This window comes from Triplophysa rosa, linkage group LG1 (assembly GCF_024868665.1).
Source record: "Triplophysa rosa linkage group LG1, Trosa_1v2, whole genome shotgun sequence".
Classification (NCBI taxonomy): domain Eukaryota; kingdom Metazoa; phylum Chordata; class Actinopteri; order Cypriniformes; family Nemacheilidae; genus Triplophysa; species Triplophysa rosa.
This window is the reverse complement of record NC_079890.1, coordinates 32575816-32591727: the sequence shown is the minus strand read 5'-3', so window position 1 is coordinate 32591727 and position 15912 is coordinate 32575816. Positions and strand designations below refer to the sequence as shown.

Sequence of the window (15912 nt, the reverse complement as noted above, 5' to 3'; positions counted from 1 at the left end):
CTTTATAACCATAAAACACAGTCATATTCCACGCTACTCCATGATGATTCATTGCTATTTCAATGGCGCAAGGCACCCATCCATGTTAACATCGAGTCATACAGCAGATGCTTTTTGTTACTTTCACCACAGTAAATAAATCGGACAAATAAACGGGCAGCTTGGATCGGTCACAGATCTAAACAGGGCCGTACCTGTCTGAGACAGCAGTGGAGTGCTGGGCAGTGCTGAAGAGTCGTACATGGAGTGAACTGGTATGGCAGGCACTGCGAAGCTCTTGAGGGCGTGTGTGGGCCGAACGTGAGCGGTGGGAGCTGTAAACATGGGATCGTCCTCTGCAGCCGAGCTGTGGTAGCTGATGTCTGTCTCTGAGAGATCAGTGGCGCAGGAGGGCTGGCCCGACGGGGGATGCAGGTCGGCGTTGGGCGTGTTCCGTACCGATTCTGTAACCACATCACACGGGTCAGCACATACCTCATAAAGAAATCACTGCAGGGAACTGTACATGCATCCTATGATTGAGTTTAAGAGGTTCCGACTGTAAAAACCAGGTTAAAGAGAGGAAACGGATTAAGTGTTTCCTACAGTTGTCATGGTGACCAACCAAAGCTTTGTTTTGAATAGCCAATATAATGTATGCATTATGCACATTTACTATATGCATATAATACCTGCAAGACCCAATACCCGGCAAAATCTTATTGGTTCTCGCATGTCTCGTGACTACTGGCTGTCATACGCGTGTGTCAACACCAGAGTTATTATAGTTTTCATTTTAGTTTTATTTCGTTTTATTTTTTAATTAGTTTTTATTTTTAGATCTTTAGTTTTTATGTTAATTTTAGTTAAAGTTTTAGCAATTTTGGTATACAGTATGCTTTTGTCCTTTTATAATTTATTTGTTTATTTTTTATGTTGCTATATAATATTAATTAATTTCTATTTTAGTTTTATTTCAGTTCTTGTTTATTATTATAATTTTATTGCTTTAAACTTATTTCAATTTATTTTTGATGCAACATTTCAATTTTTCCTTTAGTTAAGTTTTCCCCCATAATTTGTAGGTCAATATTTGATTTGATTTCAATGAACAGAGACGTTTTAAAGTTTTAATTTTAGTAAACTAAAATAACCTTGGTCAACACGTGACACTTAAGAATTTATCTCAAATCTAAATGTAATAATAATTTCATATAAATGATGTTGCGTGTGTTTAACTTAAGAGGCATATCGAATATGCATCTGAGATGGCAGGGGGGCGAGTAAATGATGAGAGTTTTCACAATTGGGAGAACTAATCCTTTAATAATGAGAGCTAGGAGACTTAATGCAGGAAAATAACAGGTTATCATCCAGGGCGTCGCTGAGGGTCTTCACAAAGCTTTGCTAAAGCGCTCTCACCTGTGGAATCGGCCCTGTCTAGATGAGAGATGGGGGTGGCGATGGACCGCGGGCTGCTCTGGTGATGTAGATAGCTGCGTGTCGGCGAGGCCAGGCTGCCCAAGTGATAATGATGGTGATGGTTATCGAGGGAATGGATGGGGTGAGCGCTAATCACAGCTGCGAATGGACATAAGTAACATTGAACAATGGTTTACGCTACATGTACGCACACAGCTCTATGATGACATGAGACCACCTGCATGCAAAGACCACCACAGACTAAAAGACAACATTAAGCAACAGTATGTTAAAGAGCAAGACAGTCTAGAACACATTCTACTCAAGTGCGCAAAGGAAGATCTACGGCTACTAAACTAAAATAAAAAGGCTCTAAATGAGAAGATCCGGACCCTGGATTAAGATCACACACTTACGCTGAGGGGGCTGTGCATCAAAGGGCATCATCATTTTAGGTCTTATTCCCCGACGGCCCGCCAGGGTAGACATGCTGTCCTCTGATTCATGGCCTGCAAATCACACAGCGACCAGCCAATCAGATTGAGGCAGGTTTACCCACCCAACAGGCTGACAGTACAAGAGCCTTGAGCAAACTACCAGCTGACTTCTAGAGTCAAGTGCCAAAATCATGTTTTAATACTGCAGTGAGATGTTTGTCCATTAGAGGGCACTATAAATGCACAAATCAGAAGGGCCAAATTAATTGACTGTAACAGCTGAATATCACTGCTCAACCCATGAAACTAAACAGTCTTTTATATAATGCACGAAACAAGCCAATCACAAGCAATAATGACAAACAGAAAGCATGACTTTAAGCATCTCTCAGTTGGAATGATGTCATGGATGATGTAACAGGTATTGATATTGCATACATAATTAGATAAAAGCATTTTCTTTCTTATGTTCACATATTTCCTTTTTAAACAGTTAAGAAAGTTGAGCAGAACATACTGAATGGCTTTTACCTTTACTGTGTGTCAAAGCCAGGCAAAACCACGATTTTCTACTCGATATTGCCAGTTGCATTTAGAATTCATAACTTTAATAATACAATTTTATATAATAAATGTATCACTTATAAATGTTTATTTTGTCAATTTTTTAAGCACACTAGTATATAGAAAACTAACACAAACATTACACATAAAGCCATACATTTAGCTTTCATGGGGTCTTAAATTCGAGGGGCTCTTACCGCGGTAGGAGTTGCGTCTCTGGAGCATGGGATCCATTGCGGTGTCCACTGGGGTGATGTCTTGAGAAGTTCGGGGGATTGGCGTGTCGGTCATGACGGGGTTGGGTTCGGGTGATTTATCAACAGCTTTGAGCTCCAGGCGCTCGTGGTGAATCCAGAGGTCCGGTGGCTTCAGATCTTTGGAATTGCTCTTGTATTTGTGGGATCCATTTGCAGACTTGCAGGCCGCACGTTTCCTGAAGGACACATCAAACAGTCTGAGAAAAGATACTGTCTTTAGTATTGATCTAATCTTTGTGTGGAACTTACTTTTTCTGCTGTGTGGAGGAGCGACGTGTACACAAAAAAGCTCCAACCACCACCAAAATGATGGTGAACGCCCCCACAGACACGATGATGACAATAACCAGTATGTGATTATCACCGGTGCCAGACATATCTGGTTTTCCTGAAATACATGAAGCATCTCAGATTATTACTAGAGCAGGAAATTATGTCAAGTCTTTATTAGGGTTGGGAATCGAAAATCAATTCCAATTTGGAATAGGAATCGAAAGGCTAGGAATAGGATCGGAATCGAAAGGAATAGGAATCGGATACTTGAGATTAAAATTTGACTTCCTCTTAGCAATTCCTGTGTGCATATTTTCAGAAAAGTACATGCGTTCTTGATCTGCTGATATCACAATAAAAGCCCTTATGAAAATTATCGGTATTTTTTACTATAGTAAACATAGTTTAGCTATAGAATTTGCATTAAAGCACAGGAATCACAAATTAACCATAGTTGCATTATAGTAACTGCAGTTTAACCATGATGTAGTTCAACTATGATAATACAAATTGTAATAAATCAGAAAAGGTGTGTTTCTATGTGTAAATATACAAACCCGATTCCAAAAAAGTTGGGACACTGTACAAATTGTGAATAAAAACAGAATGCAATGATGTGGAACTTTCAAATTTCAATATTTTATTCAGAATACAACATAGATGACATATCAAATGTTTAAACTGAGAGAATGTATCATTTTAAGGGAAAAATAAGTTGATTTTAAATTTCATGGCATCAACACATCTCAAAAAAGTTGGGACAAGGCCATGTTTACCACTGTGTGGCATCCCCTCTTCTTTTTATAACAGTCTGCAAACGTCTGGGGACTGAGGAGACAAGTTGCTCAAGTTTAGGAATAGGAATGTTGTCCCATTCTTGTCTAATACAGGCTTCTAGTTGCTCGACTGTTTAGGTCTTCTTTGTCGCATCTTCCTCTTTATGATGCGCCAAATGTTTTCTATGGGTGAAAGATCTGGACTGCAGGCTGGCCATTTCAGTACCCGGATCCTTCTTCTACGCAGCCATGATGTTGTAATTGATGCAGTATGTGGTCTGGCATTGTCATGTTGGAAAATGCAAGGTCTTCCCTGAAAGAGACGACGTCTGGATGGGAGCATATGTTTGTTCTAGAACTTGGATATACCTTTCAGCATTGATGGTGCCTTTCCAGATGTGTAAGCTGCCCATGCCACACGCACTCATGCAACCCCATACCATCAGAGATGCAGGCTTCTGAACTGAGCGCTGATAACAACTTGGGTTGTCCTTGTCCTCTTTAGTCCGGATGACATGGCGTCCCAGTTTTCCAAAAAGAACTTCAAATTTTGATTCGTCTGACCACAGAACAGTTTTCCACTTTGCCACAGTCCATTTTAAATGAGCCTTGGCCCAGAGAAAACGCCTGCGCTTCTGGATCATGTTTAGATATGGCTTCTTTTTTGACCTATAGAGTTTTAGCCGGCAACGGCGAATGGCACGGTGGATTGTGTTCACCGACAATGTTTTCTGGAAGTATTCCTGAGCCCATGTTGTGATTTCCATTACAGTAGCAGTTTTCCGGCCTCTTATTGCTACCTGTCCCAACTTTTTTGGAATGTGTGTCTCATGAAATCAAAATGACCAATTTTGCGACATTTCAAAATGATCATTTCTCACTTTCAACATTTGATATGTATCTATTTTATTTGAATAAAATATAAGTTTATGAGATTCGAATATTGCATTCCTTTTTTATTCACAATTTGTACAGTGTCCCAACTTTTTTGGAATCGGGTTTGTAGAACTCTGCTCATAAGTATTTTTTAAATTTTGCACAAGTCAATAGGAGGGGATATGGGTGGGTGGATGGTGGTGGACGGGTGGGTGGACGGACGAATGGAGGGGGATGGATGGTGGGTGCGGGCGGGTGGTGGTGGGGTGGTGATGGATGGGTGGACGGTGGTGGGTGGTGGACGGGCGGGTGGATGGACGGGCGGTGGACGGGTGGGCGGGTGTATGGGAGTGGATGGGCGGGTGGATGGGCGAGTGGATGGGTGGGCGGGCGGGTGGATGGGTGTGTGGATGGGTGGATGGGTGACGGTGGTGGATGGGGGATGGATGGGCGGATGGACGGGTGGGCGGGATGTGGATGGTGTGTGGATGGGTAGATGGGTGGAGGTGGGTGGGTGGATGGGTGGACGGTGGGTGGATGGACGGCGGGTGGATGGGCTGGTGGGCGGGCGATGGCGAGTGGTGGATGGATGGTGGGTGGGTGGGTGGATGGGCCGAGTGGATGGATGGGTGGATGGATGGATGGATGGACTGGATGGATGTGCATGGATGATGGACGGAGTGGATGTGAATGGATGGATGGATGATGGAGGACGTGAGGACGGATGGATGGATGTAAGGCATGGATGGATGATGGACGGATGGATGGAGCAGGGATGGACGGACGGATGGAACAGTGATATGGATGGAGTGCAAGATGATGACGATGGATGGATACAGTGGATGGATGGATGGATGACAGTGAGATGGTGTATGGATGGATGGAATGGATGGATGGATGGATGGATTTATGGATGGATGGATGGGTGGGTGGGTGGGCGGGTGGATGGGCGAGTGGATAGGTGGGTGGATGGATGGATGGGTGGGTTTTGGGTGGGTTGGATGGATTAGACAGACACGATAGGTAGGTAGACAGACAGACAGACAGACAGACAGAAAAGAAAGATTACCTCCTGATCCAAAGCCTTGGTCTGGTGTGAGAGGTCTTGGTTTCACTATCCCAGGAGCTAGAAGAGGTCACAAAAGAATCGGTACTGAAATTAAACTTCATATTAGAGCATAAAGACATTACATATGTGCAGAACATGATATTCATCTCTAGACAACATCCATTGTTTTTGAGAAAGAAATGTTAGTCGTGTTATGTAAGGAAACAGTCAGCGAGTTAGGTAAGCAAATAAAATGATGTGCTTATCTCCTCAGCAGCTTCCTCTATCTCTCCCTGACTGATGAATTTCAGAGTGCAGGGAAAAGCAAGACGCTCGCTTCAATTTGAGAACATTAGTGGAACAAGAGAAGAGAAATCAATTACCTTGGTCATTAGCCATTTTGTCAGAGGATTCGGCTAGCAGGATAAAGCAGAGAGAGGCAGTTTAGAGGAAGAGAAGCGTGCAGTCAGAGCTCGTGAGAGAATCGGTGAGAATAGTGAGGTCAGGCTAAATGCAGAGGGTTACGCTTCACATGAGATTAAACATTAGCATGTGTGTATTAGTAAAGCAGTATTGTTTACCCACATCAAATCCAACCAATTATTTTCTGCATCCAGACCGTGCTGAATATACCAGCTTAGACCAGCATGAACAGCTTTTTTGTGTGAGTGTTTAGTTTGGTGCTGATCACAGCTTAGCTGTCAAAGTCTGTCAAAGTTTTTTGTCTGCTGGTTAAGCGAGACAAAGCAGCAATTTCTAACATTTTTTTTTGGTTAAAAGTAAAGAATCAATTCTTGCAAGTAAAGCAAGCACATAGAAAATTCACAACATTAAATTCGACTTCGCAGACATGTCAGTTTTACGTCATTTGACTTAAATCCATATAAAGATATATCTAAAGTAACCTGCAAATTGTACCTTTTAAACAGAGATGGTTACGCATCAATGGTGGCCAAGAACTGTTTGGTTACAAGCATTCTTCTAAATATCTTTCCGTGTTAACAAGAACAAATAAATGTATACAGATTAAAACAATTTGAGATTGAGTAAATGGTGACAGAATTTTCATTTTTGGGTGAACTGTCCCTTTAATAGGGCTTGTACTATAATTATTATTGGGGTGATTTTGCTATTTATGCTTGACCAAGACCAGTCACAATATGCTTTCACTGCATGGAAACTCTGCTAGATGTCTCCTGTTTTGAAAGATACATATTTTTTTGAGGTGGACTTTTCATATTAAATAGTAAATTGCATTCCTGGGGCATCCGGTTTACCTTTTGGAGTGCGGAACTGTGCAGCTTCAGACATGGGACCCATTCCCTTAGAGTTACGAGCCTGGATCTTGAAATAGTAGGTGGTATCAAGGGTGAGCTCCTGAATCTGGTGAGTCAGTCTGTTACCAACAACCGGCTCGATGACCCAATCGTGAACCTCTGCATTTACATCAGTGCTGTAGTAAATAATGTAACCTGGAAAAACAAACAGAGCGCATTATAGGAGCCAAGTAAAGGAAAGCTGACAAGCCAAGTAAAATACCAACATCTTCATGTCGACAAAGGTTTGTCACCTGTGATCTTGCCGTTGGCTTCTGAAGGCGGCTGCCAGTTGACTATGATGGTTCGCGGTCGTCCTTCTTTGCTTACTACAGTCACATCTTTAGGTGCAGAACTTGGAACTGAAGAAACATGGAACAGGAAATGATTGAGTCAATCTTACAAAGACTCCACCCCTCTTGAGACGTCACATAGAAACTGATGCTGCGTCCCAATTCGCCTTCTTATACTATGCACTAAAACGGTGTTATATATAGGTACTTATGTACTGTTTTTGTTATGTTTAAGTATATACATTTTAGTGTGTAGCAAAACAATATGCACACACTGTGACATACTAACAGGAAACGGAAGTGGCCGTTGTTGCCTAGACAACATTGTGGCCATTAACTGTCACACACATCAAATACAGCTCTTCTTTCCATTTAAGTATTTATTCACCCATTGTTTCATATGTAATGTTAACTCTGTACTTACATTTATTAGCATCAGTTATTTAATTTTAGTGGAGCGTCACTAAACTCCGCCTACTCGTGGTGAGTTGTGGGTAATATTAGCTGTTAGAGTGTGCATCATTCTGCACTTCGAATTTCTACCGAAAGTTGTAGACCATCGATTTGCGACATACTAATTCTATTTTCGAATACTATTTTGGACGGATAGTATGCGAATTGGGACGCAGCATGAGTATTATTATATTTGGCTGGTCATGTGACCTGCCCATTGCAGAATAAAAGTCTTTTATTTCGTTAGTTTTAAGCATACTTGTTTCAAAAGTAGTTCCATGAGCAGTCATACTCCAGGTGCTGGTTCGTCTGCCCTTAGTCACCATAACTGAGAACTCATATAAGGTGTTGGGCTTCAGACCCGTGACTGTGTGGCTCAGGGTGGTGGTGTTAGCCACCTGAAAATGAGCAAATCAATGTCAGGACACGAGGAGAGAACAAATGATCTTTCACCGCCTTTTCATTTTTCACCTCACCTTAAACTTTGTGTTAGCAGGTATGTTGGTCTTCCAGCGCACCGTGTAGTAGCGCGCATCTGTGATCTTCTGGTTCTTGGGCAGCGAGTTGTCCGCCCAGGTGACTTTGATGGTATCGTGGCTCAGGACGGACGCCTGAACGCCCACGGGAGGCAGCATGGGTAAAGGTTCTGGTACTGGAGTGTATGGAGCATGGAAAAGTTCGTACAAATCAACATCAGGGTCTATGGGGTCTGCGAGCAAATTACACAGCATTCCATGGCCAAAATAAAAAGGTGGAAAACATGTGAGAGAAATTAAATGTACAATGGGGAGGGTTTTTGGATGGGATACACGTGACAAATAGGTTAATGGGTTAAATGGAGGAAGGGGAAATGCGGATTGGAGAAAGAGAAAGAGAGAAAATATTGGATTAGAACAAGAGACGGCCACAAAACCATCCAGTGCTAAAGAATCTACAATGAGTCAGGAAACTACTTCAGATCACTAGAAACTACGCTGAAAATAAGAAAGGAAACAAAAGCTCTGTTTCTAAAACCTAGTGAGCTGTCTGACTACGTAAATAGGTACTGGAAGTATGTTAACCTTCATATATTAAAGGAACAGTTCACCCAAAAATGAAAATTCTGTCATAATTTACTCACCCTAAAGTTGTTCCAAAACTGCTTATATTTCTTTGTTCTGATGAGCACAGAGAAAGATATTTGGAAGAATGCTTGTAACCAAACAGTTCTTGGCCACCATTGACTACCATAGTAGGAAAATTGCTTCATAAATTTCTTTGATCTGTTGAACACTTGACGACATTTTGAAGAATGCAGGAAAGCAAACAATTCTGGGGCACTTCTGACTACCATTGTCATTTTTCCTACTATGGTAGTCAATGGTGGCCAAGAACTGTTTGGTGGTTACAAGCATTCTGTCAAATATCTTTCTCTGTGTTCATCAGAACAAAGCCATTTATGCAGATTTGGAACAACGCGAGGGTAAGTAAATGATAGAATTTTAATTTTTTGGGTGAACTGTCCCTTTAAATGACTTTGCAATTCATCTGCACACCACACTAAATCATAATAACATTAGGGAATAACAAGATACTTTACCAGGCATCATAGTTCCTGTACAATCTCTTAAAATTGTATCTAGTGTATGTGGGCAGCTCGCTAGGTTTCCAAACAGAGCCATTCAGTAAGACAGCAAAGGAAGAGTCGTATAGAGGTTGGAATCTAAGACACCAACTGAATAATGAGCAAAACAGCCTCGCTGATTTAAAGCCCTGCTGTACTTATATAATGTTGTTTTGTTTTGTTTTCCCATCTGAGGGACCATGAAAAACCAGCAGTCCATGAGGAACTACAAGGGGTTCGAGAAACGGAAGAATGCCCATAAAAATGCCAACGCTGAATTAGTCTGCCCAGTCTGTCCTATGTAAAAAATTTACAGCACATCAAGCTGTTGCATCAAATCATTTGTATTGTAAATATGATCTAATTTCTGTCTTATTTAAATTTCCTTTTCTTTTACGTTAATAAAATATTAGATTGTATTTGCCTTAGATTTCCTTTACGACAAGCATTTCGATGTATATTCTGTCCAACATCTGTACACATGACAAATAAACTTGAAATCTTTTTAATGAACACTGCGACCCTGGGTCTGGTGATCAAATACCAGCAACACAAAAAACCAAGATAGTTTTATACATTTAAAGCAGTTTATCCTCCTTTAATCCACCTGTTTTCCTGTCGGTTGAAGTGAAAAAAAATCACTCCCTTTGGCTTCGATCAATGGAAAAAAGAGAACACATGCTTTCGGAGTCAAACCTTTAACAACAAGTGTTTTACAATGAAACCTCTGGAGTGATTTTCCACAGTGATGAAGCAGAGCTTTGTTATACAGCCCCATAGTGAGAGATACATGTGGTTGAACGCTGCTTGGGCTGTGGAATGCTGGTTAAGAGTGGAATGTAAACTAACCCATTAAAACAAAAAAATAACGCAAGTAAAAGCACTGCAGAGTGTAATGCATTCAGTAGCCGTTCACTCAAAAGACGGAGTTACCGTTCCTTTTGTCTTGCAGTAACACAATCTGAATACTATAAGTACATTTACATTTATGCATTTGGCAGACGCTTTTACCCAATGCGACTTACATTGCATTGTACTATACACTAGTTTTTATTTTATTTTATTAAGTATGTGCAATCCCTGGGATCGAACCCATGACCTTGGCGTTGCTAGCGCCATGCTCTAACCACTGAGCCACAGAAAAGCTACAAGTAAGGGATAATGTACAGGCAGCCGGTTGTTATCGCAGAAATAAGCCCCGACAGTGTGATCAGTCTTGTATCACACCGAAGGGGCTTATTTTGCGATAACTGCCGGCTGCTTGTACATTATCCCACTTATTACACGGCTACTTGACACATGAGAAAAAAAACTGGACATCAAATGTGAATTTGAAATATTTTATTAGCTCATTTTTACAGAATGCAGACCTTCCGAGAGGAAAAGCCATTTACTTTCCGTTTTAAGATAAGAAACGACGTTCAAATGTCACGAACAGGCAATTTGGTTTAATCATTTGTAAATATGATGTCATATATGTTATTAAAAGACATATTTCTGTTTCGTTTGTCAAAAAAACCTGTCAAAATGATTTGTTGCATCCGGGTTACCGTGTGTTATTAGTTTTGAGAGGATTGTTATCTGAGAATAATGAACCTGCAAATGTCGCGACTGGCCAATCAGAATCAAGCATTCCAGCGAGCCGTGTAGTAAAAAAATATTAGAATTAATAGCATATTTTTTCTAAAGGTTTAAAACTTCATTTCTGGTACACTGAGAAGTGATGACACATCTTGCTACTGTATTAAAACGGGCTCTTGAAAGCAGCAGACGTGCTGGTGTAAAATAAAGATGGATGAGCTAGAAACCCCGCAGGCCTCCAAAACCCCTTGCAGCATGTAGACTGGAGTTCAGTCAAAGGTAAAGCATAAAAATGAGAAATGCCTGTGTGCTGCAGTGCATGCTGGGAGGTAATAAGACTGTACCTACTGAAAAAGAAATCACCTGGTGTTCAAAATGTTCTTAGATGCCGTTTTTACTCTCTTTCCCTGTGTGTTGTGAATCAATATCTTCATACTCTTACTATAATATCTGGGAATTTTTTATGTGACTTCAGTCAGTGTAAGCACCTTATTGTATATCATATTTAAGAAAATTCTAAAAAATTAATATTTGATTGCAGGGGATTGCACATGTATAATACAATGCAAATGTAAGTCGCTTTGGATAAAAGCATCTGCCAAATGCTTTAAGAAATATATATATATATATATATATACTGTATATAAAAAATACATATTTCTGTGGTAATTTTTTATAGATAAAGTTCCTCCTTATATTGTAGTATATATATATACATAGTATATAATAATCTTTAGTAATCTCATCCATGTCATGTAAAGACTTTGATTTCGCTGCTGTCCTTCTGAGACCTTGTATCTCCATTATTTCATGATTTTTATTTTTTGCCATAAATCATCTTACATGATCATTATGATCATAAATCATTACTAAAAGTTACCCTTTATGTATGTCACTGGGTTTTGCAAATATCTAACCAACCAAAAGTATTCAAAAGTGCTTGTCAACTTTGACAACACAGTAATTAATCATTGAAAAAGTACAGTGTTTTTTCCATTTCCTAAAAAACTGTGAATTTGGACATCTGAGGTTTCGAAAGGACGACGACGATTAGTAATTTTTTGTTCTGTTGAGTTTCTATATATGGCATAACAGCAGAGTTTTATTCAAAGCACTGCGTCTATATCACAGCGGTGCTTCATGTGAAGTGCAGATGGCTTTGTCTGCATCTCATAATCTCTGGATTCCTCTGGTTGCTGGGAAGCTGAAGCGCTCAAAGTCACCGAGCATTCTGAGCTACCAGCCGTCCACCCGGAGCCGATCGGAGAACTCGCAGGACGGCCTCTAATGAACCGCACGAACACTCAACCATCATTATTGCTCCCCATTGGACAGAGAATTCACCAATGACATCCCTCTAATACCTCAAATATTTCACTAAGATACTGTTGTCGCGTGCCTCTCAGATGTTTCAAACACACTGCTGAAATTTCATGCGTTTGCACTGACATGCAGCACACTGTTGGCTGCAAAGGCACAATGTTTGATGGGAAAATAAATAATTTTTACTCCAGTAAGAATGTCATAGAACGAGTGCGCTCGAGCTGTAGGAGTGCCGAGGGTTGTCGACTGTGACCTACCTGATTGGGGTCGTGTGATGGCGCTCTCATACACAGGAATGCCCTCCCCCACGTTGTTGAAGGCCTTCAGTGTGATCACATAGTGTGAGCTTGGATCTGGCAGAGAGAAAGTCAATCATTAAGTTAATCAAGCCCGCAGCTCCACTGAGAGTTTCTAGCATATTCATCATCCTAGCAGGGGTGAATATTTAAACACTCTTATTGATTCCCGCTCTCATGTAATTAGATGAATTACCAAAACTTAAATTATGCTGTTTCATCTCATGATGTTTTTTTTCTGTTTTCCTTCAAATGTAATTACAATGAAGTGCACAGAGAGGCTTGTTTTCTGCTCTCGAGTACCCACAATATATTTCCACACTTCTGCTTCCTTCAATTCACTTTCACAGGCCATTCGAGCCACTTGTGTGTGCTGTTTAATAAAGGTGTGCAGGAAAACTAAACACTAAGTAGGTTTACCATATTTGTATGGACATATACCATGATTTTGGAGATGCACCATAGAAATACCATGTTTTTATGCATGCACCATGGAAATAACATGTTTTTAAGCATGCACCCTAGAAGTACTATGGTTTTGGAGTTGTACCATAGAAATACCATGTTTTTATGCATGCACCATGGAAATAACATGATTTTAAGCATGCACCCTAGAAGTACTATGGTTTTGGAGATGCACCATAGAAATACCATGTTTTTATGCATGCACCATGGAAATAACATGTTTTTAAGCATGCACCCTAGAAGTACTATGGTTTTGGAGATGCACCATAGAAATACCATGTTTTTATGCATGCACCATGGAAATAACATGATTTTAAGCATGCACCCTAGAAGTACTATGGTTTTGGAGATGCACCATAGAAATACCATGTTTTTATGCATGCACCATGGAAATAACATGATTTTAAGCATGCACCCTAGAAGTACTATGGTTTTGGAGATGCACCATAGAAATACCATGTTTTTATGCATGCACCATGGAAATAACATGATTTTAAGCATGCACCCTAGAAGTACTATGGTTTTGGAGATGCACCATAGAAATACCATGTTTTTATGCATGCACCATGGAAATAACATGATTTTAAGCATGCACCCTAGAAGTACTATGGTTTTGGAGATGCACCATAGAAATACCATGTTTTTATGCATGCACCATGGAAATAACATGATTTTAAGCATGCACCCTAGAAGTACTATGGTTTTGGAGATGCACCATAGAAATACCATGTTTTTATGCATGCACCATGGAAATACCATGTTTTTAAGCATGCATCCTAGAAGTACTATGGTTTTGGAGATGCACCATAGAAATACCATGTTTTTATGCATGCACCATGGAAATACCATGTTTTTAAGCATGCACCCTAGAAATACTATGGTCTTGGAGATGCACCATAGAAATACCATGTTTTTATGCATGCACCATGGAAATAACATGTTTTTAAGCATGCACCCTAGAAGTACTATGGTTTTGGAGATGCACCATGAAAAACCATGTTTTTAAGCATGCACCCTAAAATTTGTCAGGTAACCTAAAAGTGTGCTTAGGCTGGTAACATCTAAATTAGTTTTATTGAACAAACATAATTTCATATGAATCAGAAACCAGCCACATTGGTTTTATCTTCCGAACAAAAAGAAGACAGTTCCTTGAGTTTACGCCTCTGCATTTTCACTTCTTAACACAAGGCAGTGTGATCATATTAAACAGCCCTTACTTAAGTTCTCGATGGTGTAGTATCTCTGTTTGTAGTCCACTTTAATGGTCTGTGCGTGAGGGCTGCCGATCCCATAGCCGATAATGTAACCCCTCACCACGATGTCCTGATTCTCTGGTGGGGTCCAGCTCACTACAATACTGTTGACAAGCGGCCGCACATGGAGGGAGCTGGGCATATCTGGCACTTTTGTCTCTGATGATCAAAGAGCAAGAACCATCACATGTAGCCATCGCAACGACAATAAAGACGAGATTTTGTGTTTGTCTGTCCGTACCGTCAAGATCGCTCTCAAAGGTCTCAGAGGTCATCCATTCCGTGGCCAGACCTGTGCCATTCACTGTAATGGCCGACACTCGCACCATGTATTCTGTTCCCCGCTGCAGCCCTGTAAAAAACAGAAAGAACAGATTCACTACAGATTATCAATTCACGTTATGTAGTCTTACAAATCATTCAAGCTACACGTTCTAGTTAAAGTGATCGTTCACCCAAAAATGAAAAATCTGTCATCATTTACTCACCCTCTTGTCATTTCAAACCTGTGTGACTTTCTTCCGTAGAACACAAAAGAAGATATTTTGAAAAGAGTTGGTAACCGAACTGCACTGGCCCCCATTCACTTCTATCGTATGGACCAATGCAAGTGAATGGGTGCCAGTTAACAACATTCTTCAAAATATCTTCTTTTTTGTTCTGCGGAAGTCCTACAGGTTTGTAATGACAAAAGGGTTAAGCCGGGGCCTTATAAGAGTTTAAAACTGTGAGAGACCACAAACATGAGGACAAAAATCCTAGATTTAATCGTTTTGCTCCTATAATGTGTGGTTGCGCCATGATGTGACGAAGAAAGCACACCACACACAAACAGATTTTCAAACGACGTCCTGACTGTGAACACAGGAAATCTCGCAAATTCTCACGAGATTTCAGAATAAGTTTAATAATTATTTCACTGTATGTTTATTATATATGTGTTCAATATAAACAAATACATACTGTATAACCTTTTATGTGATTTAAAAAATATTATTTATAGTTGAGAAATTGCTAAAGCAGGAGTTTCCAAACTTTTCAGCCCGTGACCTCCAAAATATTCCCACTTTGGGAACCCCTGGTCTAAAGCATTTAAGGTGGCACAGCATTATATATAATTTTATTGCAACTTTCAAATATTGCTGTATTTATGTCTTCACAGTAATTAAAAGAGAATATTAATACTGTTTTGGTAAAAAACAGCTGCTGACATTATCACCTGAAAGAGTCTCCACCAGCTCTTAGACCTATTTTTTCTGTTCTACCTTAAAGCATCCGCACACTCGGATGCCTACCACTACCGTCACTTGCACATAGCCTGAATTTTTTATTGAAATGATTCATAATTGTGATGATAGTGCTTGTAATGCGTTTGACAGAAAATTGACAGAAAAAAGAAAAGGGTTTGGTTGAAGTCATGACAGAAGGTTGTTGTGCTTCTGATTGGGTATCGTTTGGTTCCACGTGACAATCAACAGAGTTCTTGTGCGTTTGTCCTCGGGGTTTCCCCCACACATTTTTTGATCTGTAAATTTTTGATCGTAAATATTCAACATTTTGAATATTTACGATTCGCGATCGGGGCGGCTCCGATGTTCTTCCGATCAGGTTCATTCACTCTTAACACACATCACAAGGAAATCTGATAAGATAATCTGTAGAGCCGTTTAAGATCATCGGGACTTTACCTAGGA

At 40.3% G+C, this 15912-nt stretch overlaps 1 protein-coding gene across 12 annotated transcripts in view; it reads right to left on the bottom strand.

The window, feature by feature from the left end:
- Nucleotides 1-15912, bottom strand: part of neo1a (neogenin 1a) — a 136875-nt gene that overhangs the window by 3608 nt on the left and 117355 nt on the right. For 5 of the 12 annotated variants that reach the window (XM_057333427.1, XM_057333436.1, XM_057333482.1 and 2 more), the window contains exons 14-27: nt 14460-14570; nt 14183-14377; nt 12459-12554; nt 8171-8403; nt 7954-8092; nt 7203-7310; nt 6910-7104; nt 6016-6048; nt 5654-5710; nt 2909-3047; nt 2600-2835; nt 1818-1910; nt 1402-1560; nt 195-443 (exon numbers count right to left, since the gene is read on the bottom strand). In XM_057333427.1, the coding sequence (XP_057189410.1) occupies nt 195-443; nt 1402-1560; nt 1818-1910; nt 2600-2835; nt 2909-3047; nt 5654-5710; nt 6016-6048; nt 6910-7104; nt 7203-7310; nt 7954-8092; nt 8171-8403; nt 12459-12554; nt 14183-14377; nt 14460-14570 (2043 nt within the window). The remainder of the gene's footprint in view (nt 1-194; nt 444-1401; nt 1561-1817; nt 1911-2599; nt 2836-2908; nt 3048-5653; nt 5711-6015; nt 6049-6909; nt 7105-7202; nt 7311-7953; nt 8093-8170; nt 8404-12458; nt 12555-14182; nt 14378-14459; nt 14571-15912) is intronic. The other 7 variants (XM_057333455.1, XM_057333490.1, XM_057333499.1 and 4 more) reach the window with 4 other exon arrangements.